The sequence below is a fragment of the Triturus cristatus genome, chromosome 6 (assembly GCF_964204655.1).
Source record: "Triturus cristatus chromosome 6, aTriCri1.1, whole genome shotgun sequence".
NCBI lineage: Eukaryota > Metazoa > Chordata > Amphibia > Caudata > Salamandridae > Triturus > Triturus cristatus.
Genome location: NC_140589.1, coordinates 962,865,426 through 962,893,265, shown reverse-complemented (window position 1 = coordinate 962,893,265; position 27,840 = coordinate 962,865,426). Strand labels below are relative to the sequence as shown.

The 27,840-nt window shown below is 43.6% G+C and overlaps 1 protein-coding gene across 2 annotated transcripts in view; it reads left to right on the top strand.

Annotated features, from left to right (window-relative positions):
• AIG1 (androgen induced 1) overlaps nt 1–27,840 on the top strand; it is a 1,670,352-nt gene that overhangs the window by 1,487,255 nt on the left and 155,257 nt on the right. The window contains exon 5 of one of the 2 annotated variants that reach the window (XM_085611670.1): nt 12,643–12,806. In XM_085611670.1, coding sequence (XP_085467796.1) covers nt 12,643–12,806 — 164 coding nt within the window. Of the gene's footprint in view, nt 1–12,642; nt 12,807–27,840 lie in introns of those variants that run through there. The other variant, XM_085611671.1, reaches the window with a different exon arrangement.

Genomic DNA, 27,840 nt, shown 5'->3' with positions numbered 1-27,840 from the left:
GCATCTCCTGAGCCAGTATCTACATGTAATGGGCAATGGGTCCCATATAGTACATTGGTTAATGGAGGCACTGCTAACCCACACAACACAGCCAATGACAGCATTGCATACACGGTGGGAAGATGGCAGGGGAAATACATGGACGGATAATGAATGGGACTTGATCCTGGCCAATCCCACGTAAATACCAAGTAATGCCAAATTTTGGCTCATACAAACATATATTACGCATAGGGCGTATTTGTCTCCGGATAAGCTGAACAAGTACTTTTGACTGACGGACTCAGCGTGCCCCTGCTGCTCACAAATAGACGCCAATTTCTTACACACGATGTGGTCATGCCCCTCTTTGCAAATATATTGGCAGGTAGTAGCGCCAGCATTGGCGACTTACACTGAAAGGCCCCAATTACATACAAGGGAGGAGTGCATCCTAGGTTTCTTTCCCAGATCCAAGAAGCACAGCGTTATGTCTAGGTTTACGGATCTGGGTCTAATAGTCGCCAAAAGAGTAATCACTAAAAGAAAGAAATGTAGTAATCCCCCCTGTCTTCGAAAACTATAAGAACTCACTATTGGTGTGGGCCCAGGCAGAAAGTTCGGCCCTGCACAGGGAAGAGATAGCTGGCATGCCTAAGTACCCCATTGCCCTATACTGGGACGTGATGCTAGTAGAATTGAAGCAGGGAGATCAAGAACCTGAAAATAACAACTCACAAAATGGTGAGGGAGCGGGATTGAGGGCAGATACCTAAGCTGGTCAGAAATTGAGCTCTGGTCATAAAGCCCTAACACTCATATAGCATAAGCACGGACAGGGATGGAGTGAACGGAAGATTCCACAATAACATATCACACACCACACAGTTTGCGGGACTGGGGAGCGAGAGAAGTGCACAGTTATTTTATGGGCTAAGTCATATACGAAAGCAAGAGATGGCCACGATATGACAGAATGTTGTTACTGTTTTATTGAACTTATGTTAAGAGAGCATTATACTAATATATATGATACAAGATATGGAACTGAATAGAAATCGAAATAAATGGAAGGGGCATAATGGTCTAAAAGGAGACTTGTAATCATCAGATGCAGGAGACAAATGCCATTGTTTTTATCGGAAATGTCATTAATGGGATTACCTATCTGTCACATTTGAACATTGTGATATATCCCTAAATAGTTGCATAAGACAGCAGTGTATTGCTTTAATGTAAACCTAGTTGTCTATAATCGCAAGCAATCATTCATTTATATGTATACAACATTTTATCTATATGTAAAATGGAACAGTTTGTGGGGCATATTATCAAGCCAGGCGGTAAAATTATCGCCGCTTTAGCGGCAGAAAACTGCCGCTAAAACGGCGATAATGGGCTTGATAATATGCTCTATGGAATTCCAATTGAAGCCCATGTTAGATGTCCTTCACATCTAACATGGGTTTCAATTGGAATTCCGTAGAGCATATTATCAAGCCCTTTATCGCCGTTTTAGCTGCAGTTTTCTGCCGCTAAAGCGGCAACAATTTTATCACCTGGCTTGATAATATGCCCCTTAATTTCCACATATTCACAAGACACTCTGTTATACATGTTTTTTAGTAGATATTAGTATCACACCAAATGAGTAGGAATTTAATCAAGCAAGATTATTCTTAAATAATCACGCTCCATCATGCCTGCGAGCCTTTGATCAGAAAGGATCCTTTCTGCATACACTAAGGGAGTGCCCCAAAATCCGTTTGTTTTGGGAGGACTTAAAGGCTCGGTTGGAGCATGCAATCAGGAGCTAATCGCCTTTCAAGCTCCGTTGACACTATTGGTGGTGTGGGGGACCTCAGATCTCAACTCTTATCAGGAGACCTTGGGAAATTCGGGGTTTTCTTAGCAAAAAGTGGGGAATTGCGGCAAGCCCAAGATTACAAGACTGGACTCAGAAGATGGATGTCAGTTGAGGCCGGGAGGAAAAATTGGCCTACGTAAGGTGTGGGGGTAAGGTGTGGGGGGGTGGACGTTGAGGAATAGGAGGAGTAGCCATGGGATGAGATGGTGTTGTAATAGCAGAAGTGAACCCTGGAAGGGAAGGGGAATGGGAGTGAAAGAGAGAAGACACAACTGGAATGGCCTGCAGTACAAGAGACGTGTGGAACCACACGTCTCTTTTACTTGAGGGGAAGATGTGCAGGAAGAAAGGTTAAATAATATGTCTGCAACAAGGACCTCTAGGCTCTGTTTACTGCACAGACTATATATGAGGCGTATATAAAAGCCATGAGAAGAAAACAGAAGAGGATTTCTGTGTGTCTGTGGCAGTAATGTAATGTTCTGGATCTATTTTGCGGTGAGCTCTGTCTAAATATGAAAAGTGGCCAAGCATTACTAGATTCCATTTCTCTGTTGTGAGGTCATCCTTTAATGGCATATGTAAATGCCATAGCAGGTAATGCAAAAAGCAAGGTCTTGCAACTAAAACCTAATCAATAATAATTACTGGCTTTCAAACAGAAATAGAGCTGTCTATGTCCTCAAATGTCACCGCTTAAGTGGCTGTGGCTACGAGCTGTGGTTGGCTCGTGAGTAGTGTGGAAATATGCGGAGTCTTTTAGTAAAATGTACTTTTGGATTGAAGAGTTTAGGGAACCCATGTTCCAGTATTCAAACGTGTATATGTTAAAATCAAGAGTGTCTAGGTTGGCTGTCAATGTGAGGCTCGTGCATTAGAACCATACATTTAAATGTTTTGCTCGTCTCAGAGGTATACATTTAATTTTAATTGGACTAGTATCAGTCTGACTTGATTATTTTATATCATACATAAATGCTGTTTCTCACTCCCTCCTGAGACGTATTTCAAATTAAGTTTCATGAACAGTGGATTACAAATGATTTCTGCAATTATCATGTAATTATTTTTGATAAACTATGTTTCCATCTTTTTTGTTTTTTTTTTACTTAATTTACCATTTTAGCATGTAATTGCAGTACAAACACGAGGGCTCACTGTCATTGATGCATTTAAATGGGTAAAACAAGAAGGTCAACCATATTAGCGCCATAATGTCACGAAACAAAGAAAAAAAAGGGAGGAAAAATCAGTGGTTAATGATTGTAAATAAAAGCACAGTGCCCCGGATGCGCCCTTTAGAGGCTACCTCCATCAGCCCATCACACGGCTCTCCCTTTAAGAGAAACAAACCCAGACATATGCACACAATCAAGTAAACCCACCACGAAAATGAGCATGGATGCCATTTTGAACATGTGATTGTGATGCCCAGGGTAACTATCCTACCCCAACCGGGACAATGCCCTGCTCCAGTTGGGAAGCGGTGGTACAGCGGACGGCCTCCGTATAAGCCCTGAATGGCCCCCATATGTCTTTGGGACGGGATGATCGGGGCAACGTAGAGGAGTATATTTCACTGTTGGTATTGCAGAATGTTAAGCTGTGCAGCCAATCTTGTAATGTGGGAACTGTTTTCCGGGCCCAGTATAGTGCGATTTCACTTTTGGCCAGCAGCAAACTAAGAGCGGCAAATCTCTGAATTTTTGGGGGGGAAGTTAACCATGTATCCTAACAATGCAATCTCTGGAGTGGGAATGAGGGTTAGTTCAGTCATGTCTCCTAATGTCTTGTGTATCGCCTCCCAGTATGGCAGTAGTTTTGGACATGTCCACGTGAGATGGGCAAAGTCTGCGTGGGGGGCATGGCATTTACGACAAGTGTGTGGTCTGGAGGGATCAAGCCTGTGGGACCTGGCTGGAGTGATGCATGCCCAATGCAGGAATTTAAAATGGAGCAGTCTATGGCGACTATTTAAGGAGCCTTCCTTTGTCACTGTGAAACATTTGACCCATTGGTCGTCCATGATGGGGTGCCTCAAGTCATCTTCCCAGTCTTTGCGAATCTTGTCGTCTTTCGCTAGAATGATGTCTGAGCAAGCCTTGTATAGTTTAGATATGAGATGTAGCCCTCCCGGAGAGTCGATGACCAAAGACAATGGGGTGAACGAATCTGGTTCAATAGGAAAGCAAGGCAGGGAGGCCCACAGTACCGAACGGATTCGCCCTAGGACGAAGCGATCCATAAAGGTGGCATCACAAAAGCGCTCCTGGTCCACCACAGAAAAGACGTGTCCACCAGGGAACAGGTCCCCCGCTTTAGTGATGGGAAATTTGGCTAAAGTGAGTTGCACCAGTCCTTCTCCCGTGATCGGTAGGCAGAGAGCATTGGGAAGGGGAAGAGCCAATGTGTAAAGCGCGGACGTACAGGTTATCCGCTTCAGTTTATCCCATGCCCAACTGGTGGTGGAGACCGTCTGTATATCGTTGGGGTCTCTCGGTATACCCCTGGGCAATACCGTGGATAGCTTCTCTGGCAGTAGGAAATCTGCCTCGGGACGGATATATGGGATTCTAGTGTCTGGGTGGTACCAAGCAAAAGCGTAGCTACATTGGGCCACTAAGTAGTACAATTTAAGGTTGGGCACTCCAAACCCTCCTCTTTCATATGGCAGGATCAGTATTTACCGGCGCACCCGGGGCTGTTTGCCTCCCCATACCAATCTGATAAGGTGTGAGCGCAGTGTTAAAAAGAAACTGTTAGGGAGGAGTAAGGGAATGTTACTGAAGAGAGCACCACCATCTTGACTATCGCTAATCTGCCACCGATGGATAATGGCAATCGCAGCCAGCGCTCCACATGCGCCTCCAGGGCATTGATCGCTTGACCGTAATTTAGACAGATGATGTAGGCCGTGTCCAGATGTACATGAATGCCCAGATACTTAACTGAGTCAGTGCACTATTCAAGGAGGAATTCGCATTCCCATCGCGCTGTGCTTGGGGTTTAGGGGAAGATAACAGATTTACGCCAGTTGATGCCTAGGCCAGAATGCTGCCCAAAGAAGATTATTTCCCTTATGAGGGGCTCCAGGTTGGTGCCGGGCTCTCTGACATAAAGGATGGTGTCATCCGCATAAAGTGAGACTAACAGCGGCCCAGTGTTAAATTGGAGGCCCCTCTGCAAGTGTTTCTCCTGGAAATATCGGATTAAGGGGTACATTACGAGAATAAACAGTAATGGGGACGGGGGCAGCCCTGCCGAATACCACGGGATAAAGAGAAGGGACGGGAGAGTGTGCCGTTCAAGCGCACTCTCGCTGTGGGGCAGCTGAACAACAATTCCCTGGTGGCAATAAATCCCTTCGGCATACCCATGCGGCACATAATGGAACAAAGAACGGCCACTCTAGGGAATCGAACGCCTTTTCAGTGTCTAACAAAATGACGGCCGCTGGAGTCTCCGGATTTATCCTGTGAAGGATCGAGAAGAGCGTCCTGAGATTCAAAGAAGTGGAGCGATGGGGAACAAAGCCAGATTGGGCAGGGGAGATGATGAATTCCATCAGGAGAGACAGGCGCATAGCGAGAATTTTGGCCAGAATTTCATAGTCTAAATTTAGTAGGGGCAGGGGTTGGTATGATCCACACAGGAATGGGTCTCTGCCGGGTTTAGGCAGGAGTATAATGACTGCCTCGCGGAAGGTGGGGGGTAGGATTTGCTTTTCGAGGGCTTCCGTATATACCTCAATGAGCTGGGGTGCCACCAGGAGGCCTTTGTATGTCTTATAAAAATCTCCGGTGAAGCCGTCTAGGCCAGGGGCCGAGGATCCTCGAAGAGCGATGATGGCACAGGTGACATGGTCCTCTGAGATCGGTTCAGCCAAAAAATCCTGCATATTCTTCTTCTGGTATACCAAGGCGATCTCGGACAGGTATGCTTCCTGTACAGTGGGATCGCGCTCTACTTTAGACGTGTATAAGGTGGTGTAATAATCGAGGAGTTTGTCACATATCTGTGAGGTGGTCGTGAGTGTGAGGCCAGCGGAGGATGTCAACTCAGTGATGTAGGCTTTTCTGTATGGAGGGCGAAGCATCTGCGCCAGCACCCGGCCTGGTCGCTCTCCTTCACCATAACGTTGTGCGGAGTAATATTTACAGAGGAACAGTAATTCACGGTCTGCAGTTTCCCTGTATCCAGTAAGGACGGAGAACCTACGTGCGGCTGCCTCTGGATTGAGACTATTTATTGTGGTGCTATTGATGTCCCTTAAGTCGCCTTAATGCCTTAAACCCTTCCCATAGAACAGCCCATGAGTCTACAGAGCCGGTGTTGCTGGCAAAGTATTTTTCTATGGCCTTGTGTATCTCTGAGTGAAAGAGGTCATCGTCAAGGACGCGGCTAGGAAAGCACAATTGTCGTTCGTATCCATCGGGTCTGGGCACACTAAGGAGAAGCTTAACTGGGGAGTGGTCTGAATATGTTTTCAGAAGGGTAGTGAGAGAGCGATACCAGTAAAGCTACACCAGGGGAAATAAGCCAATAGTCTATCCTGGTCCAGGTGTTGTGATGGCCGGCGTAATGTGTGTATTCAGTGGTGGAGGGGTTGCGCTTGCGCCATATGTTGTAAAGTGATAATTGCTTGCAAACGTCCAGCAAAGCTCTGCGAGCATGCGGTTTGGTGCTAGAAGAGTTAGCAGTGCTGTCTAGGGCCGGTTCCAAGAGCAGATTTAGGTCACCCCCCACTAACAGTAAGACGGGATCTACCTTCGCGAGCTGACAATGCAGGGAATGGAAGAATTCCGGGGAGTCCGTATTTGGGCATAGACACATACCAGGGTGACGCTGTGACCCATTAATGAGCCTGTGACAATCATGTATCTACCCTTGATGTCCCCAATGGAGGAGTGAAGACTGAAGGGTACCCTTTTGTGTATCAGAATCGCCGTGCCACGGGAGTAACTACTCAAATTAGAGAAATATCTGTGTGCGCCCCAGCTGGAAGCAAACCGTGCGGGTCAGATTTGGACAGGTGCGTTTCCTGTAAGAAAGCAATGTCGATGTTGTGGCGTATTGAATAGTGAACAACATTCCTTTTCTTGTGGCTATCATTAAGGCCCCTGACATTCCAAGACAACCGGGACAAATCAGAGGGACCACTGATATTACCTAACAGCGCCATCTATTGGTCTTGACTTTCACAATCAAGATAAACAATTGCTGAGAAACATTAAAGTGGACAGTGAGCAAAACAACAGTTAAGTCAAAACGCCTGCATAAGAACTGTTGTCCCTTCCCCAACCTCGCCCCAATAAAAGCAAGGCAATGCCCACATCATACAACAAAATATGATACACCAGGAGATTACGAACTGGAATTAAAAAAACCCTGATTCGGTGCATCAGTACCCCTAGAAACAAACCAAAGGTGTACACCATGAGGGGTGGCAATGCAACGACAGTGGACCAGACCATTGAAACATTTTGTGGTGATGTGTGTTAATATCCCAATCCAGCTATAATAACAAAAGGACAATATGCCACAGTGGAAAGTCAGCCAGTGCCGGAACTAAAAAAAAGTTCCATGCTTGCGTTGGAGCCGCTGCCTTGAGGAAAGGATCTTGTCCTGTCTGTGATCGTTTGGTTGTTGTTGTGGTTGTACAAGCGGCAGAATTCCTGCACCTCAGTGGGGTTGACAAAAACGTGGGCCCTGCTGTCTACGTCAACTCATAAACTGCCCGGGTAGAGCATGCCATACCTTAGACCCAAGTTCCTGAGGTTGGCCTTCACTCCATTGTATTTCCGGCGGGCTTCTTGCACCATGAGCGTAAAGTCCGGATAAAGCGCCAGTTTAGAGCCCTGCCACGTGGTGTCACCACGCTCCATGGCGAGGCGTAGAGCGGTGTCACGGTCTCGAAAGTTCAAGATACGGGCGATGATAGGCCTTGGGAGGCAGCCCAGGTTGGGTCGGGAGCCCAGGGTGCGGTGTGCCCACTCTACTACAAATCCGGGGTGAAGGATTCCCTCCCAAACATGTCTGCAAGCAAGGTTTCAACAAAATGATCGAGGCGGCCAGTAGCGGTGGTCTCCGGCACCCCCACAATGCGAACGTTGTTATGCCTGCTGCGCGCTTCGAGGTCTTCATTTTTGATCGCCACATCTTTGAGGATGCGCACTCTAATCTTTTGAGGGTCTGTGTGGTGCCATCCTCAATGTCTGATATGCGTACCTCAGCCACAGTTAGGCACCTGTCATGTGCTTGAATTTTGTCCCCCATGGTTTCAAGACGTTTGTCCTGAATGTCAAAGCACCCATCCAGGGTGATCGTCTACCTGGCCCGCACCCTGGGCATCCTCCGCCATATTGGAGCTGTCTTCCTGATCTTTCCCAGTAACTATCCCAAAGGGAAGGGTCCTTTGCTTAGAGTCCTTGCTGCCCATGCCTCTTTATGACCAAACAAAGGGGCTGCCGGTAGCTCAGGGACCGAACTGTGTGCGGATAAGAAGCAGGTCAGGAGAATCGATCAGTGGGTGAAGAGGAGGGGTAGGGCCATAGGCACGAATGGAGCCAGCAATCCGGGACTCAATCAGACTGAAAGAAGGGGGGTGGTAGGGCATCCTGCAGAGCCAGAACGATGACCGGTGCGCTCAGCGGTGAGAGGATAGCGGAGCTTTCGCTGCTGCGCAAGAGAAGGATGGAGTCACTTTCGGTAGCATGCCCATGACTGGAGCTGGCGAAATTTGAGGTGCAGTCAGTGTTGCGGCGAACAAGGCCCCTGGGATATCCGGCAGTAGCACTGTAATGCGTTATGGGATGATGTAAATGTAAATCCGTATTTGTAAAGCGCGAACTACTCACCCTTACGGGTCTCAAGGCGCTGGGGGCCGTTGTGGACATTAAGTGAGCTATTGCCCAGAGTCACATGGTGCTGAGCTGAGCTGTCGCCGGAGCCGGGGATCGAACCGTGAGCCCTGTGCTCCCAAGTCAGCTGCCCTGGCCGCTGCACCACACCTCTCCACTGGTGGCGGCAGTTGCTAGCCGAGACCGGCAGCCAGTGCGTTGGGCCCGATGGCCGCAGGCCGGTCAGCAATGAAGCAGTGCAGAGGAGGCAGCCGGGCACAGGGAGCAATGGTGCAACTCACATCCCCCCAACCGCTCCCCGGGTGACCGGGTGGTCGCCGCCCAGGCCCAATCACGGGCCCTGTCACCGCGGGGCACTTGAGGAGGTGCAGGAGCGAGTGGCACAGGCCGGGCGCAGCCAAACATGGCTGCTCCCCAACAAAGTTGGTGGGTAGGCAGGGGGAGCACAGAAGACGACCCGCACCCGGTGCACTCACCACTGCATCCGCTCTCAACTCCAGTCAGGCGCCGCCGCAGTCCTCGACTCTGCCTCAGCCGTGCCGCGTAGTGAAGGAGACCGGCGCAGGCCGGCGCTCGTCACGTCCTGGAATCTTCCAAGCACCGGGAAGCCGGTCCAGGCGCCACCAATCCGCGGTCCGAGGGGGTCGATGTGTGCGCCACCGGAGCTGCAATCCGACGGTGTCGCGCTGTGATGAGTTAGCGCCACACATTTGGGGGATATTTCTGCTGGGCTGGGGCGGCTGGCGGAGCTTCAATGCCACGCGGCCATCTTGGCTGGCGGCTTGGCCACACCGCCTATATTTTCCTCTTTAACACACACTGTGGCAATTTACCAGTTATTAGTATATACTGCTTGAATGAGATATCCAACTGGTCTGTGCTCCCAATCTGGAGTTAGGGTACTAAGGTTCCTGACAAATAAATTGTGTCACAAATCAAACAGTTCTTCAGCTACAAGCAGGACATGTATATAAATTATGAGTGCAGATGGTTGCCTTTGAACATTCCAAAGATAGGTCTCAAATACTGGTGGGCATTAAATTATTATGACAATTGAAATGGTCCACAGAGGTTTGATCCAGTTTTGTTCAAATCTACCTCAGACCACTGCCTGTCTCATTAAATCCTTACATCTAACCTGCTGCAGCTATTAAGACAATACTCTATGTGCTGGAAATGGAACCTCTTTGGGACTTGCTTGCTCTGCATTCAGAGCCTGCCTCTCTTCCATCTTCAAGTGGATTACTAGAAGCCATCTGAAGTGTAGTGCTTGAAAGACAGAAACCTTCACCTGCAGGTCATGAGAATCCCACAAACTGGTGGCCTATGAAAACAGGCATCCTCCCTCAGGGATGGTGCAACCTAAGACTCAGACCTAAGCCACCAGATCAACAGAGACACCAAGATGCCTTCCTTCAATTGAGAACCCTCATGAGACTCTTCTGCTTCATAGATGTTCCGCACTGGTTTAAAGCAACCATCGTCCATGATCTCACATATCTAAACTATGGTAATGCTCTTTACCATGCTCCCTGAATGTTTGAATCACAGGCTCCAACAGATCTAAAACACTTCATCAAGAATATTTCTACGTCTACAATTCACTTCATCATAGGCCTACATGCTACATGCTGCTCTGGCTTTTAGATGCTAGAAGATTATCCTTGAATTCCATCTGTATCAATCATCAAGCGTTTAGTGGAATAGGCGATGCTTTTTTTCAGGGAACAATTTGCATATTTACTAGGCCTTAGTGTGAAATTCTGCTTCGCTCATGGAGTTTCAGAGTTTTTCTCACTCCGCATAGCACACTGAGTTTTTTCACAATTAAGTTGGCAAGAGAGGAAAATCTTACTCCAAACCAGCTCCCAGGGAGATTTCTCAATGCTGGCAGTTTCCGATGGTTGCTACGGCTCGTGTTGAGAAACCTTCCGTTCCCGTTGAGGAAGCTGCCACTCGAGTAGAACATTTGCTCAAGGGGCAGAAAAAAGCAGAACACCTGGCACTAAAAGTCAGCATGAACGGCGCGACTTAACACACTCCGTCGCTTGCAGAAATCCGTGCAGCCGCCGGAGGTTTTTGGTCACCTCGCGGAGCTCTGCGGAGCCGAACTCCCCAAACTCAGCCCAGTTCTAATATTTGCATATATCAGGAAGAAAGGAAGAAATATGTTGCATGTGTTCCACTACAAATGTGTGCACTTTTATATTTTGCTTATATCTTGATTGTTCACTAAATTTGAATGTTTGTTTCGTTAAATGTAGGATTGTTCCCCTACGAGTGGCCCATGGAATGAGGAAGTCTACCTTGCAAGAGTGGAGCCACTGGTCTCCTCATCTGTAACACATGTTGGCACCTCTCACATAGCTCCCCTGGTATTTATGTGAAATGTGGGAATCCTGTTTTTGCCATTCAAGTCGTTACCTGGCACTAGGCAGGTACTGGGGCACTAGTGGTCAAGTCCCCCACCAGATCTCCACTTCTCTATGTCACATGCAACAGCCAGAAAGATCCCATTATTCGCTCCAGTATCCGATGAAGGCCCACCTCTTCTCTAGTGCAGCTCCAACTTCCACTGTTAGTAAGACTGCCCAAAGTGTAATGTTAGCTCTCTTCTGCCTAAGTACTCACGATTGCTTATACCGCGCGTGATGGCTTTTTATTGCTAACACTGTTTGAGAGAATCATTATTTCCAGATCCTGCCTAGTGATTCAATGTTGTTAATACTGCCAAAGGGGTCATTTTTTAACATTGGGGGCTAATTTGTAACACAGTGGGTGGAAAGAGATATGCAAGTAGGTCCTTTACTCCTGAGAATATGTGGCTGTATGTACTTGATAGTCAGTGGCCCGTGTTAGTTTTATTTTCTGTTATAAGTTGAGCATGAAAGTAGATGTGATTTACAACTTAACTGCTTCTCTCTGTTTTAAACCAACTGCGCTCACTGGGGCATATTTACAAGGGCTTTATCTCCGCTTTTTTGGCTTACAAAGCCAAAAAAGCGAAGATAAAACCAGCGCTCTATTTACAAGAGGGTGCTAACATGTATAATCGCATGTTAGCACCCTTTTTCCCAACGCCTCACTTTGCATCTCCAATGAGATGCAAAGTGGGCGTTACTGGGCGTACCCAAGATGGACTACCTTGCAAATACTGCTGATGTTTACATTGCGATATTTACAAGGCAGCCCACATGATTTAAGCACACATTAGATTTTGGCGAAAACTACAGTTTTCGCCAAAACCTAATGTCTGCTAAAATCCTGACTTAGTCATCCCTAACATAGGGGGTGGAAAACCAGCGATGTTCCCTGCAAAAGGGCGATAACCTCGCTATCTCTGGAATTTGTATCGCCCTGGAGTAACGCGTTGTTAATAACGCGCTACCAGGGTGATAAATATCAGAGATAGCCTGCGACAATATAGTTATCGCTAAGCACGGCCAGCGATAATTATCGCTGGCCGTTGTTAACCCCTTGGCTGCGGCAGGAATTCCGCCGCAGCGCTGGGGGGGGGTTTGTGGGCAGTGCGGTGGCGCTGTGCTCATGACGGAGCCACTCCGTCATGAGTCACGGTTGAGCTGTGCTCATGACGGAGTGGTTCCATCATGACTCCGCCCACTGCGCTAATCGCCCGCACAGGCAGGGAATTAGCGCCGCGTGGGCAGAGCGGTCGCCAACGGCCGCAGCATGACGGAACCACTCCGTCATGAGCACACGGCGCCCGTGGCTCATGACGGCGTGGTTCCGTCATGAGCGGGGAAGGGGTTAATATGCCCCACTGTTGTTTACTATCACACTATGTTTGTTTGTGTACATTTAACCATACATCGTCTTTTCATAATTTAAGCCCAAGCCAAATGCATTTGAAACATAAACTGATCAAGACATGCAATCTTTCCACCGACCCCTCAGTCTTCCTTTGCTTTATTTTAGGATGTGTTGGGTTAACCATGTGACTGGTGTGTGGGTATACCCTCTTCTGGATCATATCAGCCCAGAAGCCAGGATTATCTTCTTTCTGTGTGTTACCATTATCATGAACATTTACTACATTATGGGAGAAGTACTCAACAGCTACATCTGGGACACACAAAAAGGTGAGTTCTTTATCAGGAAATGTAGTGTTGTTAACATACTTTGAAAGAATGTCTACTGCTCTTACGAGCATGCAAACAAATCACACCAGGCGCTAAACTCAGCTGTAGTGCTTTGTGACCCAGCATAGGTGGACAGTGTTTGGGCCTGAGCTAGAGTTCAGCAACAAGAGGTAAGTAACCAATTTCCAGAGAAAGTGCTAAATCCGAAGGCTGATACTCCCTGTGTTGGAAAAAATTGCTCAGGATTTTAGGATTTAGAAGTTCTTCCGGAAATTGGAAGATTTTCTTCACAATACACATTATTTTTAATAATATAAAATGTATGTAGAAACCCATTTTCATAAACACAATAAAAAAGGTTCAATCTTCCCTGTGATATGGGAAGCCATTTGTATACATTGCAATGGCATTGGCGACCTGGCTGCAGCTTTTCTTTTTTAGCTATTTCATTCACAAAGCTTTATGCTGAATTCACTGTTATAGCCACCAAATCCATTTTGTTCAATCTGCAGAGCAAAACAGGAGGAAAAGTCAGAAAAATGGTAACACATTTTACAGGCACATCACGTGTTATCTATGCTACTCCTTACTAATTTGTTTCAGGATATTTTCCTGCACAACTTTTTGGATTTTTATAGATCTGAAAAAGAGGAACTTCTGAACGATAGGCCTAGATGTGAGGGTATTTTTTCCATTAATGACCAATTAATTTTCTGTTTGTCTTAAGTGTTCTGTGACTGATTAACATGGGCCCAATTCAAAAAGCTACTTACACATGTAGGCGTTGCTTAGCTGTGCAATGGAGTCTACTGGCCACTTCTGACATTCACAAATGGTAGTTGTACACTTCTTTGTTTTTGTTTAATAAATTTGTATTAAGTTTAAAAAAAAATTAAGAACATCATTATACAAGAACACATGGCAAGTATAATATAACAATGAATATCAAGGAATAGACCTAATTGGTTATGAGAACAGAGAAAAGAAAGAAAAGAAAAAGGAGAAAAAGAAAAAGGAGAGAAATAAAAAGAAGAAAAAGACAAAGACAGAAAGAGAGAGAGAAAAATAAACAAGCATTTGCAATGCAATAGGTCTCGCATTTGCGAGAGTTTAAGCTATTGCCATTGTAAATGACAATGCCTTTTATGTATGTTTTAAAAACCAACACGTAAATAAAAGGCACTGTCATTTACAATACCAACAGCTCAAACTCTCGCAATGCGAAGCCTATTGCATTGGCAAAAGGGTCCTTCAATAGGAAAACAAGTTTAATGTCAAATGTATTATTTCGCTTCCCTCAATCCCTGGCACATGTGCTGGAGTCCATGACAAGAGAGTGCTCAACAGAGCAGTTATTGGAAGTGACAAGTGATTGTTAAGTACGTGGAATGCCCAGTAAGCAGAGCTGGTTCATGTGCTATGTAGCAAAAGGTGCATTTACGTCCAGAATTTCATTTGATTGCATCAGACACAGCAAGAATAACCTACATGAAAAGGAGACCTTGTTTTGTTGTTTTAATTACTGTAGTTTCTTTCTTGGTCATAAAACAGCACGGACGACCTGATTGCCTATGACCCAGTGAAAGCAAAATAACTGCTTGAAGTTGCCCTGTAATTTAAACAGCCCTTCTCGTCCTTTGATCACATGAGGGTTTAAGGGACTACAACGAGAGAGAGGGGGGGTCTTTGTTCCATGCAGATACGGTAACAGCGGTTAGTAGTGAGATCTATATAAAAAAAAAACAGTTATATAAATGAACTAGATAAGTACCTCGAAACAAGATGCGCAATACAGCTGTCTTAGAAAATACACAATTAAATAAACACATGGTTTCAAAATTCTCCTGCTTCTCTATATTTATTACTTTAGAATCAAAGCAATTCAGTTCATTTTCCCGGTAGTTAAAATAGCAAAGGACAGCAAAGCGCTGAGACAGTAGGCGCCATTCTCCTCATAGGTCCAAATGATACCTAAATGTTGCACAAACCTGCAATGCTCAGAAGGTGCTACGGTTTGTTCAGCCTGTGAGAAAGCAAATGCAGTAGCACTGGCATCAAGGGTTCATGCTGTAAGCGAACTACTGCACCCCAAATGCGGCTATCTTGTACTATCAATCCTGGAGGCGCGGGCTCATTTTCTGAGCAGGTACACACAAATGTCAAGTTTTCTGAGAACGGCTCATCCATTTCCGGTTTTTACTCTGCACTCCGGTGTCCAGTTTGGGAACACTACAAGTACCAGAATGCAAAGCAAAAACACCTCCAGACTGAGCACTCCACTTATTGACCTTCAAGTAGAATCTAGCACTCACTGTGTCTTTTGCCCCTCATTGGACAGCGAGAAGTCTTGAGGTTGTTAGGGCAAACAGTAGTAGGTACTGCGTGTGCTATTGGGCTCCACTTGTCTCCAGAGTCCTTGGTGAGTGGGGGTGGCACAGGGGGTCCCGGGCTGGTGATGGCACCTGAGGGCGGCAGCGCTGAGTGAATATCCAGCCCTGAAAGTGAAACTCTCGGCTCTGCTGACTAATAACATCTGTCTGCAGCAGCTGCCCAGCCCATGCCAGGGGCATGATGGGAAGGGTAGTGTTTACCATTGACGTCACCCTGGTCACTTCCACGGAGTCTTGTCAGCCCTTGCAGCGTACATGTGTAATTGTACTTATGTAGCGCTTACTACCCTGCTCTATATGGGAAGGTCGCATTGCCTCGGGTGCAGTATTTGCTGCCCATGTGTGATGAGGGTCTCAGGTGCCCCACCCCTCCTCCCCCTAGAAACTTCATCAAAGAGCGCAAACCGAGGAGGAATCTGAACTAAGTTTGATGTGACCTTTGCACTCACGGCTCCTTTGTGCAGCCATCCCCAGGGTACACCTATTCACCCCGGGTGCAGGGCTTAAAGTGGGATGAAAAAACTGAGGCGAGCCCGATGTAATTAAGGGTGTGGCTTAAAAACACATAGGCTAAAAATCTGTATGTGCTTAGCATAGTGTGCCTTCCGACTGACATTTTGCTGCCTCTGTCATTGCATACAGATATATGTTACAAGTAACATTACACCTACAACAAGCCAGGACTATCGGCTTTGTCAATGGGTGTTATCTCAGATAAATAAGCAACTGTGGCTTCGTTGTATATAATATTGAAAATAATTCAGTTCTTAAATTATGAGCCTGAAAGAACTGTACCGAGTCTCTGTGAAGTTACCTCAAAGGCAGTGAAGGGTGGCACTGCTGCAGAGTGAAGATTTATTTTCACCCTAAGGTTGAGGGCAAAAATTGAGAGCCCGATAGGGACCAGTCTCGGCGCCAGCTTTTTACAATTGCTCCGGCAGGACCCGGCCCACTTAAAGGCCTGCCCGATGTGTAACTTCAATGTCTTGAAAACCTGATCCATTTAGGGGAGCGCTAATTACTGTGCACACCTTCAGAGAGTGTATGTACTCTCAAAACTTCAGCGGGGAGGCGAGGGACACACAGCCTTTGCGTAGTGCAAAGAAAGGCAGGTCCATTACACAAAAATAGTTCTCTGAAACTACACATCAGGAATTGCAGCGAAGGGAAACTGAAGTTAGGCAGGGCTGATCTGCCTAAAACTGAAGTGATGCTCCGTTATGTGAACCGCTTAGGATGCTGTAACTATCAGAGACACTGCAGGGAACCAATCTCAAGCAGCAGGCAGCGGCAGGCAGGATTACACCCCTTATAGTGTTTACTTTAGGTCTTCCAGACAGCGCATGCGCGCTGCCTAGGCGAGACCTAAAAAGAGGGTATAAAATATAAAATGAATGTATATGGAGTGGAGAGAAAATAAAAACTAAGCTAGAGATTAAGATGGAGGCGGATATGTAGAGAGATATGAAGTGAAAGGTAGCCATAATAAATCAGATTTAATCTTCTGAGATAAGGAAAGAGAGGAAACATTAGCAATCCTGTGTTCATTACAAATATAGTTCCACCATGTTGATGAAGATATTTTAGAGTTATCTTTCCAGCAGGACAAAATGACTTTAAAGCTCTACTATAGATCAAATATAAAGATTGAGTAATGCGGGCAGCACCAGAGGTTTTAAATAGCTTAAGCCAGAATTTATCCCAAGAAGAAATAGGAAGAGAAAGGGACAAATCTGCTTCCCAAAGTAATTCAATGTGTGATTGAGGACGTATAGAGACAGGAGATATTAACATCTTATAAATAGACGCAGCCTTGGGTCTAAGATCCTGAGGGATATTATATATAGGAGTGGTAGGAACTAATGAAGGCGAAGTTAAAGGGAAGGCGATAGTAGTTAAATAGGATTGTAAAGCAGATGAAATCAAGAGGTATTCATGAAGAAAGGAGTTGGGTAGACTATATTGAGACTGCAATTGGGGGAAGGTAATAACGGAGTTATGAGACACCAACTGATAGATAAACAGAATTTCCTTTTCCTTCCAATGTTTGTAATAGAACGATTTGCGTCTGAATTTAATAAATGTATTATACCAGATAGAAGAGGATAAAAAACACTTGTATGGGTCAAGACCAGCAAATAAAGTATTATATATTAGGTGTTGGGAGTGTTTCAAAATAGGATTATTAGAAATGAAAGTGCAATTAGACATATATATTATGTTTTTGAAAGAAAAAATCTATTAATAGGGAGCACTCAAATGTGATCCATGGGGGCATAGGGTCATCAGCAAAGTCATGGATTAAGGCAAAGTACTGTCTAATTAAAAATGGAGAGTGATATAATTTAAAATCAGGGAACTGGACACCACCTTCAGTTTTGGGACGTTGAAGTCTTACAAGGCCATACGGGGATGTTTATTGTTCCATAGAAATTTAATACAAATTGAATTAATTTGAGAAAAATATGATTTCGGAATCCGAAATGGTAACATGGATAGTGTGTAAAGGACATGAGGCACAATCATCAATTTAATAGTGTTCAGTCTACCCCACCATGATAGGTGGAGAGGGGACCAAGAGAGAAGTAATTTCTGTATTTTGGTAATTAATACATTAAACAAGAAACTGATTGTGTTAGAAAGAGTAGAGGATTGCCAAATACCAAGATATTTAATTTTTATGGGACACCAGGTAAAATTAGTGTTAGTGAACATATATTGATAAGAAAGAGGATTCAAGGGTAATACCTCTGTTTTAGAAAAGTTCAACTTATAACCGGAAATGCTAGAATACAGTTGAACTTCATTTAAAAAGGGAGGTAGGGAAGAAATAGGATTAGACATATAAATCAAAATGTCATCAGCATATGCTGACAGTTTAGTTTCAGTGGAGTTATATATAAAACCTGAAATCAGAGAATTGACACGTATACGCTCAAGAAAAGGTTCTAAACACAAAACAAATAACAGAGGTGAAAGAGGGCAGCCCTGACCAGTACCTCTACACAAAGGGAAGTAACGAGAGAAAAGATTGTTAACAAAAATACTAGCACGAGGGGCAGAATACAACAACTTAACATATGAGATAAATTTCAGTCCAAAACCGTACCATTGAAGGGTATTAAACATAAATTGCCAATTATTATGGTGGAAAGCCTTCTCAGCATCTAGGGATAGTGCTGCAAGGGGAGACTGGTATTTCTTCCCATAGGAGATGACATTGGAAAACATTCGAGCATTATCAGCAGCAAGTCTGCCCTTAACAAAACCAGATTGATCAGTTTTAACCAGCAATGGGATTATATTCTCTGGGCGAGAGGCAAGGATTTTAGCAAAAATCTTGCAATCATAATTAATTAATGAAAAGGGCATGATCTTTATCAGGTTTAGGAATAAGGACAATCAAAGCTTCTATGAAGGAACCCGATGCCTTAGAATCCAGAAGGAAGGAATTAAAAAGAGTAAGAAGTTTAGAGGCAAAAATAGAAGAAAAAGTGGTGAAAAATTCAGCTGAGAGGCCATCAGGGCCAGGTGCTTTAAATCTTTTAAGGAATTAATAGCATCTGTAATTTCTTGAAGGGAAATCTCAGCTTCCAGTAAATTAAATTTGTCTGATAATTAATTTAATTGTGGGTTTATATAGCGCTAGAATCGACTCCCGGAGGAGTATCTCCGCGCTTCGACCGCTGGGGAACCCGTCCTGGCTCACCCTGAGAGATGGTCCCTAATGGGTATCTCTAAGGTGCGACCAAGCATCCCCGGCGGTCTGGGGGGGCCGTTGTGAAGATGAGGCAAGCTAATGCCCAGAGTTGCCGAGTGTGGTCCCTGACTGGAGTAGGCACCGAGGCGAGAATTATCGAGCCCGCTGACCCTGGTCCACGACCCTGCCGCGTCGGGAATCGAACCCTGGTCCCGGGCCGTCCTCTGCTTACGGGTCTGCCGCCTCTAACCAGTGAGCCACACCTCTCCACCCAGTGAGCCACACCTAAGGAAGGGGGTTTAGGAAGGCCGTCAAAAAAAGTGTGCATATTTTGAGAGGAGGGGTTCGTGTCATCAGAATAGAGAGACTGGTAGTAATCGTGAAACGTGGAAGAAATATCTTCATCAGAGGACATCAATCTATTAGAAGATTTATTAAGAATAGGACCAATATTCTTAAACTCAGATTTAATCTTTAGGAAATTGGCCAGCATTTTGCCAGCTTTATTTTGACCCCATGATATTTGGACTTAATTTTAAGAAGGACATTACAAGCATCTACATTAGCAAGTTTGTTAAGAGCAGACTTGACCTTAATTAGTTCATGGAGGGTTAGAGAGAATTTAGAGGTAAAGTAAATATGTTCCAAGGACTTGAGCTGTTGAAGCAAACATGTATATTTGGCCTTGGCGGTTTTCTTCCTCCTTGCTGAAAATGCAATCGTGAACACATGAAAAGAAGCTTTAAAAGCAACCCAAGTATTAGGAACAGATGTGTCCAAGGGATTATTAATATTAAAAATCTCATTAATAAAGCTAGTGGCCTCTGAAATGAAGTCACTATCTGACAACAAAAAGTTAATAAATTTTCAACGACCACATTTTGGAGTATTCAGGGATAAGTCAAGGGCAGAAATGACAGGAGCATGATCAGAAATGAAAATAGATCCCATCTCAGAAGACTGAATGGAGGGGAGTAGTGATTCACTAACCAAAATATGATCAATTCTAGAATGGGTTTGGTGAACATTAGAAAAAAATGTCAATTCAAAAGAATCAGGGTTACAAGTCTTCCAAACATCAAATAATGGACGCGAGGCAATGGCAGATTGAAAAGATCTATGGGATTTGTCAGGATTAAATTTGCATTTAGACTGTCGATCCGAAAATGGGTCTAACCATTGATTAAAATCACCAGCAACAATGATATTGGGATTATCGATGGAGGAAAGTAAAATCTTAATGCAAATCCAAAATTCAGGATCTGGTTTAACTGGGCCGTATATATTGAGTAAAACAATCTCTTTATTGTGAATAACCACCTTAGCCATTACCCAGCCTCCATCAGTGTCACATTGTATGGATATAATGTGTACATGCAATGACTTGTGAAAAAGGATAGCAATACCCTCCTTACTGTCAGATGCTGGAGAAAACACAACTTGACCCACCCATTGCCTCTTCAATTTAAGAGATTCATCATAGCAATGTGTTTCTTGTAGGAACAAAACATAAGAATTCAATCTAGACAAATGAGACAGTACCTTCTGTCTTTTAACGGGGTGTCCCAGACCACGAACATTTCAGGTGACAACGTTACACATATAGGGAGGAGGAGTAGGAGGTACGTGGATGGAGATGATACACTTCAGAAGGGATGTTGAAAATCAGAAAACAGCATTTAGTAAAAAAAAAGATAAGACGATATATACAATAAAAAGTAACACAACAAAACTCATGCATCATACAAAATACAAAAAGGACAAATAATTAAAGATAGAAAAAGAGAAAGAAATAGGAAAAAGAAGACATAGATCAAGGAAAGATATCCAGATCTAAGACGAGGAGTAAACAAATGTAACATGGGGCGCAACAGCACCAAAGACAGACGGAACGACAGAGAGAAAGATATAAAGTAATAAGAAAAGGAACAGCCATAGGAATTAGATAAAGAAGAAAGCAAAGAAGTTAGAGACGTTGGGTAGAGCCTTCAGCAGAATTCATAGAGAGACTCTGGAGAAAAGACTTCAATTTAGCAGGATCATCAAAAGAGCGAGTTGAGTCCTCATGAGTAATTTTACACAGGCAAGGATGTAAAATGCTACAACGAAAATGTAATTGTCTCATCTGAGGATGGAGTACCAAAAATTCCTTTCTTCTTGCATTAGTGGCATTGGAGAGATCTTAAGAAAGATAAACTGTGTGACCAGACCATATGAGACGACGCTTCACTTTAGCTGTTGAGAGAACACGCATGAGATCTGTAAATTCCAGAAACAACATTATAATTCCTCTGGGTCTTGAAGCATTTGGTTGAAGACGCCCAAGTCGATGTGCACGTTGGATATTTAGTGGAGGTTCTGGAGGAAGATCCAAAAGTTCTGAGAGGAATCTCCTTAGGAAAAGAAGAATATCTGGACCCTCAAGATTCTCTGGTAGTCCAAAAAGACGAAGGTTATTATGTCTATTACGATTTTCAAGATCTTCAGTATGAAGCTTGAGACGTTGAATTTCTAGTTCTAGAATAGGAATCTTGGTTGAAACATCATGTTGATCACTAATGCGTTCCTCCATGTCAAACACCTTAGCTTCCATACTAATCCACCTGTCTTCTATTTGTTGGAGCTTCTCATTAGTTGAGGACATAAAAGATTTCAGACCCCTCACCTCATCCAGAATGGTATCAGGAACAGGATTTTGAGATGAGAAGATGGGAGAAGGGAGATCATTCTTTATCCTCTTAGGCTTAGTACCAGAAGATGAGGCTCTGACAGATATTGGAATTTAACTAGCCGTCGCAAAATGTCGAGAGGACAATGAAGAACCTTTAAAGGAGGTCTCAATCTGCCCATAGACGTAATAAGCACACTATATATGTTGACAGGGGTGTTGAAGGAATGTCAGTTAATCAGAGAAAAAACATGTCGCCCTCCTTTCGTACTCAGAGAAAGAAGAAAAAAGTGCGCAGCCAACATCCATAAAAAGAGGCAATGTAGAAAGAGAAAAAAAGGTGGAGTATAAGGTACCCTCGTGAGATGAGCAGTAAAGGATGTGAGGTCAAAAAAGCATAATGCTCTATTTAAAATAGAAAAGGCTGAAATGGTAGGTGCTCATATTGAAAAGCAGCGATAGCTACAATAGAAAAACAATAGTGTATGTAAAAGAAAAACATTGCCGCACATTTAGGAGTCAAAACGCCGGTTTTACCTCAAAGGCGGCCAGGTGCAACGAGCGGCACACGTAAAATGGCAGTCACTCGCAATTACGTGACTGCTTATTTTCTATGCAGTGGTTATGTGAGCACGGCCCTCAATGGCACAGGAATCAATGAACTTAAAAAATAAAATCAAAATGAACACAGTCTAAGAAATAGCCATCCGGAGTGACATATTAAATGACACCACTGCCTGAAAGCACCAGAGTCATGGCAAAACTCAGCTAAGCGCTCTCCCTCATCATTCTCCATGTGACGGGCTCACTCTAAAAAGTAGAAAAAAGTGAGGCACTTCAGGGATTCCGCATAGGTTTACTTAAAGTGGAGTCTATGCAGGAGCAGGCAACAATAAAGCACTGAAAAGAAGCAAAAAAATGTTGCTGTGTGTTTATAAGTAAAAATGCCGGTTTTACCTCAAAGGAGGTTAGGAGCAGTGAGCGGCAGGCACAAAATGGTGTCCGCTCGCAATTACATTGAGGAAAATCACCGCCGCTGCCATTGGGGTCACAGCAGACAGGAATCAACGTAGGAACAGCTCCATGTGCCGCTCTCACACTTCAAAGGAACCGAGACATCAAGGAATCCTGCCCAACGCCGAGAAGAAGGCTGATAAGTGCAAGCGAGTTCCGCGTCTGAGCGGAGCTAAGATCAAAGCCGCGATCTTGCCACGACGCGTGACCACGCCCCCTAGTACTTGTACACTTATAAAAAGATTTACTCACCAGCAAGTGTTACGTGAGTAAATCTAAGCATAGCAGTGGGGACTGGGTCTTTTAGAACGAGAATGTCCTGAAATCTTGTGCACACCACAAGCATAATTGTTTGTGGTCATTAAAAACTTTTTTCACCTAATCTCACCCTCAAAATGGTCAGGAATGTATTCCTGTCCAAGGAAGGCGTGAATCCTCCATGGGGGGGAAGTTTAGGGAACCACCCCCATAATTAATGTCGGTATAGGAGAAGGTAGTTTTGTGAACCAAGGAGGAAATTATTTGGTGATTTGCGAACCGGGCCCCATATGGGTAGTGTATCATAATTACCCTGAAATATCATTGGGTGCTAAGAAACCAAGAGGACGCTTCTAAGGGATTGATTTCAAGTGAGTCGTAATGGGAAATTCTGTAACTTTTAGAGGAAGCACTAAACCTGAAGGAAAATCCAGTAGTCGAATTTAGTTCACCATATGGACTCTCCAGCTACAGTCTAGGTAGGCGCTGATGCACTATGAAACATGTACAATGGAAATGTCCCTCTTAAACTACCAGGACCTGTCAGCAACCTTTGACACTGTTTACTACCATGCACTACTGATAACCATCACAACCCTTTGAGCAGATTACACATCTACCTGCATGCGGCCAAGAGCACTTCTCGTCCCATAGAAGATACTATTGCAACTTGCGGAAGGCTGGCAGAAGACATCACAGAAGGGTAGCGTTCTGTTAGTAAGCATTTTCAGCCGGACTAACACATATTGTGAGCCACAGCCTTCCAGGAGACCTAGCACTTGATCGCAGAGGATCGTGTGTAAGACAAATCTCAGGTTTTAGACCGTCTTTAGGCAGCTCAGAAATTAACTGTTACAGAGATTGAACAAAGAAGGAATTGTACATCCAGGGCTTACCACTTGTCACAGCTTTTGATGCCAGCATGTGTGTCATGATCACATGTCTCAATGCATCCTATAGATAGATTTAAAAATGGTGGGTATTTTTAAATGGTGATCAAAACTCGGATCTACGCAGACCCAAGAAGAATGTCTCTATATTCAGACACTGGATTGTTTCAAATCTTCAGCTCTTCAACAATACAGCCTTTAGCCTGCTGCCAAGGGCTACATCTGTTGTTAAATAGCTCCATGATGTACCGTTCTTAAAAAAAGTGTAAAATGTTTAATTTCATAGGAATAAAATTGAAAGATGTAAATAGGCTAATATTTTGAATCAATAACTAAAAATTAATGAAAAGAAAGGAAGAGAACTGAATCAACATAATATTTGTTTTAAAAAGGATACTTTCCAGTTGCTGGATTCATGCTGGAGTACCGCAAAACACATGTCAATTGTACTTTTTTGAATAATCATTGTTGAAAACTGGCTGTAAATGTCTGGATAGCTACAGGTGATTGTTGGAGGCCTTTTAAAGAAGAACAAAAACACAAAGACTATGAAGATATGTTAACATAGAATTATTCATTTTTTTATTGATGCCTCCTGCTTTGTTGTTGTATTCAAGTAATTAATAAGCACTGGTAGGTAAGTAATATTATGAGGAAAGCATTTAGCACTGCAGTGGACTTGCCAAATTATTATTTGTGTAATGCGAATTTCAAAGTTGATGTATCCTTCTTCAAATGATGGATGAATCACCATTGAATGTAGTGGGTTTCATGAGATGTAGCTGGCTAGATTATACTCATTGCTTGGTTTGTGAACAATAGTGGACAAGAGTGAAACCATATTTCACTAAATGAATGTCCCTGATACAAAGTGGCATCTTGGATTTCAGGTTGCCAAAGTTTGTTGTGAGTACCTGGTGGTCTGTCAGCAGTGGCGGCTCCTCCGCTAAGGTGGAGGAGCGTCGCCCCACTGCTCAGAAATACAAATAAAATGATAATAACGCAACGTTATTATCATTTTAGTTTTCCTTTTGCAGGCAGTGGCGGGGCGGGGCTGGCCAGAGCAGGGGGATGAGTGGTTTGCACTCCCTAAGTGCACATGACTGTTTGGCCTGCTCTCTTGGGCCGACCAAACAGTCATCCACACTTTGCATGGTCCCCACCAGGCTGCATTACACAGCCTGGTGAGGAACATGCACAGGCTCCCTGTCCCCGACTGAACGCCGAACCATGGTGCGCAGAAGAATCACAACCCTGCAATGCAGCGTTGTGATTGGCTCAGAGGAGAATGTGTGCCCGGGTGCTTCCTACTGCTGGCCGGGCCCTGAGACAGGAAGAAGGAAGAGGACGGAGCAGAGACGGTGGCCAGACGCTCCAGGTAAGTCCATTTTTTTCTTCATTACCTCGATTTCACTCCCCCCCCGCCACCACACCACCCCTGTCCAGTAGCAGCCACTACTGTCAGTCATGACGGTAGTCTCTTCGCCACATAGAAACATCTGATAATGTTTACTTGAGCCACCAAGGTTTTATTCCTTGGTTTAAGTTCAGTGCATTTAAAGCCTGCAAATCTCCTGTTGACAGGATCCCTACCCAGGTTTGTGATCTACAAAGATTGCCACTAGCCCCACCTGCCTGGCATGAATGGTGTGAGTTCAGTACAGATAAGCAACATCATCTTTGATCTTCTCAATTGCCATGTCGTAGGCAGTTAACCATCAAAGCACTTTGGCATGCTTTACAATTGTTTTCTGTGATTAGTGGCAAGCAACATGTCTATGATCTTCTCAAGTCCGGTACTGCCGGTGAATGACCATTCAAACTCTTTTGCTCTCATTACAACTATTTTCTCTTTTGGGTGAGTAAGGACAGCTCCGGCTCTAATGGGTGTTTGTGGCCGAATCAGTATTCCAACTTGTGTGCAAATTTTGCATTGACCAAGTGTTTTTCCATATACAGATTTCACAACATAAACTGCAAAATACTGAGCTTTGCAGCTGGAAATGGTTGGAAAATGTTGGCTATTACAATGTTATCCCCATTCTGATCAGCGGACATCCTAATGTGGCTATCATACCAGGGAAAATCAAATCCCACAGTATCACTATTGCCCCATGTTGTATTACTGCCTGGTAATTGCCCATACAACGTCACAGTAAACTTGTTCATGGTGGCAAAAGCTTTCATGCAGTCTGCACGGTAGCATGTGATCTCTAGTAATGAGAGTAAGTCCCCCACATCTTCAGTTATAGGTGTGTTTCTGAGTGCATGGCCTTTTACTGGATCTGGGTGCATTCCTTATCTGGATGAGATGTGACTAAAGAATTGTAATTCTTTATTGTCAAGTTCATGCCTATTAGGATATATCATATATTCAGCCTTCTCTTTTGCATAGCACACTTCTTTTTATTTTATGTTATGTTAATTGCATTATTCAGCACAACGTCTGCAAGGTTTCTTGGCACTGTAAGGGCAAGGCATAATCAAAAAAGAAAACTATAGAAAATAATCCTCCATTAGTTGGACTTAAGGTATTTGGAATGTACGCCCTAAACAGTAATAAAAAGAAGAACATTAGAAACATATAATTTTACATGTGAAAGTGAATCCTACATAAAAGAAATTAAATTAGCAAATTCCCCAATCTTACCAGTCTTGCTTCTTCAGGTTCTGCTTAAGAAAGAAGATTCCATTCATTAGAAATATACACCACCACAATAGTGTCAGAAAATGGGTAAGTATATCAAATTGTATTGTCATGCATATTATTAACTTTAAAACATATGCACATATGTTAATTTTAAAAATAATATTATAACAATATACATATATTATAAAAAACATAATAAAAATGTATAACTTAAAAGCATAAAACAGAAACATATTCTTTGAAATAATTAGAAAAATAATAAGATATTGTTTTACAAAAATATTATTTAATGATAAAAAAAAGGAAAGTGTGACTTTATAGTGGCCAGATTTACTATTTTCACTCCAATCCGAGCAACAGTCTGGAAAATGTTGGACTTTGCGGGGGTCAAATTTACTATTCCCATACAAATGTGAACAAAAGTATGGAAAGTGTTGGTGTTTGGGGGGCCAGATTAACTATTCACACCTCCTAATTTTTTTTAAATAAAGTATTTGAATATTAACAAACATATTTTAAAGAATACACTTATTAACTATAAAGCAAATGAAATTACATTTTAAAATAGAATTTTTATAACACAAATAAAAAAGTACAATTAAATAAATCTATTACACATATTTTCAATGGCTTTCCTCCCTACAACCTTAACAAATAAACACTAGCTAACAATTACAAGCAATTAATAAATAATAATAATACATTTTTAATATTAAATAGGGCTCCGGGCTTTATGGAATTTGTTTTAAACATTTCCATCTGTATTTCTCTATATTTATTTCTGCTCATTTTATCTGTATTTATCCACATTTATTTTTGTAACAAGCAAAAGAAGACACTGCAGTTAGTATTTTTTCCCATTTATTTAAATAGCCAATGCACACTTGCACTTGGTTGTTATAGAATTAGATTAATATATACGCCAAATTAAGTAAACTCATTACATTAATCTGAAAACTTTGACATTGTAGTAAAAGAACATGTTCAAGCTCCTAGAGTCAGAGTACTCGCGAGAAGCGTATCAGCTGTTTCCCTTTTCAACCCTCCACCAGTCGTGTAGCGCTTTGCATGACGTGTAATTATTGGCATACAAAGCGAGATCGATTATATAGAACAAGTTGTGATCCACTGTTATCTGTGCCTCCATCAACTCCTGTATTTCGGTTTTAAAGCAATTTTCTGTAAAACACTGAGAAGGATGTCCCGTGAGGAGCCCTCTAAGTCAATGACAAAGCTCAGGGGACTAATGCTTCTTGTCTGCAGCAGTGCAGCACATTGAAAGGCAGAGTACTCCAACTCGATTTAATAGTTACAGCGTTCAATGTTCCAAAACAATAAAGACAAAATAAACCACCGGTGTCTGCAATTCTTGAGAACAGTAATCAGTCTCCATCCCAGTCAGGGAAAAGCAAACAGCAGTAATTGAGCGCCTCCCACCGCACGCCAGGAGGACATCCCCCCCTC